Raw genomic sequence first — 3,323 nt, 5'->3', positions numbered from 1 at the left:
CCGGCCACTGGCGTGGGGAACGGTGCCCACCGGAGGGGCGTCTTTGGGCTCCGCACCCTGGGGCGCACACCGGGCTGGGGGATCCACCTGCGTCCCCTCCCCGACTCCACCGATCCCCAAGGCGAGGGGGGTAAGAGGGGGCCGCCAGCCTTCCAGAAAAAGACCCCCCGACACTCACCAACCCTGTCGGTCTCCGTCTCCCCCGGGTGGCTGGCAGCTCCCCTCTCCCCGCTCCCAAATTTGTGCGCTGCGGGCAGCCAGGGGTTAACCCTGGTGTTGCTGTGAGTGTGTGTAGGGGGGTCCCCCGCCCTTCCCCCTCCCTCCAGCCCCTTTAAATATAATTTGTTAACGTTGGGACTTGTATTAATTAAAGCAGCAGCTGCTGCAGCCTGTGACCTGGGGGCTTGTCACCGTGAAATCAAGTTTAAATCCAGATTTCAAGGGGGAAGAGAGCTGGGGGGAGCGCTGTGTCCTCCTCCTAGGGAGGGTGACAGTGACAGCTCCTTGCCGTTCCCCGGCCCCCCCCCCCCCTGCAGTGCTTGGGGCAGGGGCAGCTGGGCTTGGAGATGACAGTAGCTGCAGACCTGCTTCTCATCTCTCAGCCAGGGCTTGCTTCACTGGTGTGAAAGAGCACAGGGAGCCAGGCAGAGGATTTCCCCTCCTGTGTAGGGGCTTTGGGAGGGATGTGCCCCTTTCTGCTCTCCTTCCCTCCACTCCCCCCCACCCTGACTCTCCCTCTTAGGGTCACTGCACGTTTGCACTGGGGCAGACCCACATATCACCCGTGGAAATGGTGGGGTGGGTATAAACACTCTTGGGAAGCTGGAGAAAGCAGCAGCCAGACCCTGACAGCTCCCCTTCCCCTGTGAACCAGCTGTAATTCAGCAGGGACCCTGGGGCTGAGCCCTTCCTCCGGAGCTGGGTGAGCGCTGAGCTGGGGAAGTCAATCCCTGGTCCCTGAGAGCTGCTTCTGTCCATGTACCTGCACCAGGCTGGCAGGATTTGGGAGAGTGGAGGGGGAGTAACCAACCCTTCTCCCCAAGACCTGGCTGCTCCATAAGGCAGCTGCTGTCCTGCCAGCATCCTCCTCCAAGGCTCATTTCTGTAATTGAGGTTCAAAGGGCTCCAGCTCCCTGCTCCTCCCAGGGACCCAGCTCTTGGCTGTCCCAGGAAGGAGGGAGCCCTGCCTGGAGAGAGCTCTTAGCAGGGACCGAGCTATCCTGAGCGAGGAATGGGGCGGTGCTGAGCTCCCGATGAATCCTGCTGCCAGCTGCGGATGCTCCTGGGCATCCCCGGTGCCTGCTGCTTGCTTTGCAGGTCCTCTGCTTGGGCACTGGGGATCCCAGGATCCTTCAAGCCATTCCCTGGATCTGGGCAGACACTTCACCCCCTTCCATCTCCCTCTCTGCATCCATCTGTCCTGTCTACTGCTGTCTTAGCTCCAGGCACCTCTCTCTGGACATGCTTTGTCCATCTCCCCACAGTCCATCTACCTCCTGGTTTCCCCAGGCAGCATCTCTACTGGTATAAGTACTTGCACCACTGCTATGGACCGTGTGCCTCCCTTTGCACCCATCCATCTGCTGGTCTCTGTGCTTCTGTGGTGACAGGCATCAGCTCCGGTGGGGCTGGGGTGCGATGGTGGATTTGGGATTGTTGCCAGGAGCTTGAGGGTGTTCGGCAGGGTGCTTGGCTCCGAATTTCCCAGCTAAGCTGGCAGAAAAAGGCTGGTCCCTCTGGTTACCTCTCTTGCAAGGACCAGCAGTGCCAAGGGGATGTGGGAGATGCAGGGAGGGGATCAGCCAGCAACAGGGATGGAGCCGGGCCTGGGATGGGTCCCCTGCTCCTTGATTCTGCCAGGGGGAAACCCACGCTCTCTGGGGAAGGCAAGTCGGGGCAGTCTGTGCCCGAGAGTCTGCACCGCATAGCCAGGGCAGGAGATCCCTGGGGGAGCACGGAGAGGGGGTGCAGCCCTGGGAGATGCTGGGCTCCAGAGTCAGGAGGACCAAATTTGGCTGCCGCTGGGCACAGGCTGCCGGGGTGTCCTGGCTGGAGAGGACTGCAGCCCCAGTGCTGCTGAGGCACCTCTGCCTGGCTGAGCTGCCCTTGTGCCCAGGGGTTTCCCAGCCTTCTCTGTAGGCAGCAGGCACCATGTGGGTTGAGGAGCACCTCCCCTCCCCATGTGTGTCTGTGTCCCCAGGCTTTTCCCCCTCCACAAGAGGAAAGCAGGCGGTTGGCACATTGCTTGCTCTGACCTCATGGGTTTTCCTTTTCCTCCCAGCTCCTGCTCCAATGAGATCCTGGGCCTGAAGCTGCCATCGGAGCCAGTGCTGAACGCCAACACGGTGTGCCTGACGCTGCCGGGGCTGACACGGGGGCAGCTGGAGGTGTGCGTGCGCCACCCCGATGTCACCGCCTCAGCCATCCAGGGCATCCAGATCGCTATCCACGAGTGCCAGCACCAGTTCCGGGACCAACGCTGGAACTGCTCCAGCCTCGAGACCAAGAACAAGATCCCCTACGAGAGCATCATCTTCAGCAGAGGTAAGGGTGGGACAGTCTCTCTCCTCTTCCTCTGCCCAGCCCCTGCTCTCAGGAGCCCTTGTGGGCCCCTGCACAGCTCTTCCCTGACCCAGGGGACCAGGCCAGCTCTTCAGCTTTCCCATGGATGAAGGCAGACAGAGCCTGAGAAACCTCAGGGTCTCTCAGACCACGCAGCACCACTCTGCGGCAAAGCTGGGCTCTTCTCCCTGCTCCTCTGTACCTACGCTGGCCCTTGTCCTGAGCTGCTCCTCCCTGCCCAGCCCCTGCTGCTCCCAAGGCTCCTTCCAGGCCCCACCGCTTTCTGGTGTCTTCCCCCCACATGGTGTAGGCTGGCGTTTGGAGAGGTGCTGTGGGTCTGCCACACCTTTAGTGGGCCTGAAGGTGAATGCCGTGCTGTGGGATTTGGTTTGGTGGGTGCAGTGAGCATCTTGGCTTGTTCCTGCTCTGGGGATGATGTTTCAGTGCGTCATGGTGGGCAGAAACGTCCCTTAGGTAATGGGACATAGCTCTGTGAGCCTGTCACCCTGGCATCCTGCCTTTGTGTTGGCTGCCCAGTGCAGAGAGCTGAGGGCTCTCTGTTTTCTGGGACCCTGGGGCATGGTGGCACAGGGGGTGCAGGGTGCCAGGCTCTCCTGGGAGCTCGCTTGCCCATGGAGCCCCCAGCTGTGCTGCTGGGAGAGCTCTCCTCCACGGCCCGCCGAGCCCCAGTGCCAGGGTCTCCTCATCTCCCTCGCAGGCATGGCCGGCTCCGCGTCTATCAGAGCCTCCCCCGTTGATAC

General features: G+C 61.7%; 1 protein-coding gene across 1 annotated transcript in view; it reads left to right on the top strand.

Annotated features, from left to right (window-relative positions):
* The first annotated feature begins 2,258 nt into the window (after window positions 1-2,258).
* WNT10A (Wnt family member 10A) overlaps window positions 2,259-3,323 on the top strand; it is a 13,551-nt gene continuing 12,486 nt past the window's right edge. Inside the window, exon 1 of the mRNA XM_009645710.1 lies at window positions 2,259-2,544. Within this exon, the coding sequence (XP_009644005.1) occupies window positions 2,259-2,544 (286 nt within the window). The remainder of the gene's footprint in view (window positions 2,545-3,323) is intronic.

Source organism: Egretta garzetta, unplaced genomic scaffold (assembly GCF_000687185.1).
Source record: "Egretta garzetta isolate BGI_Z169 unplaced genomic scaffold, ASM68718v1 scaffold219, whole genome shotgun sequence".
Classification (NCBI taxonomy): domain Eukaryota; kingdom Metazoa; phylum Chordata; class Aves; order Pelecaniformes; family Ardeidae; genus Egretta; species Egretta garzetta.
The sequence above is the reverse complement of the archived record's forward strand: the minus strand, read 5'-3'. Positions and strand labels throughout refer to the sequence as shown.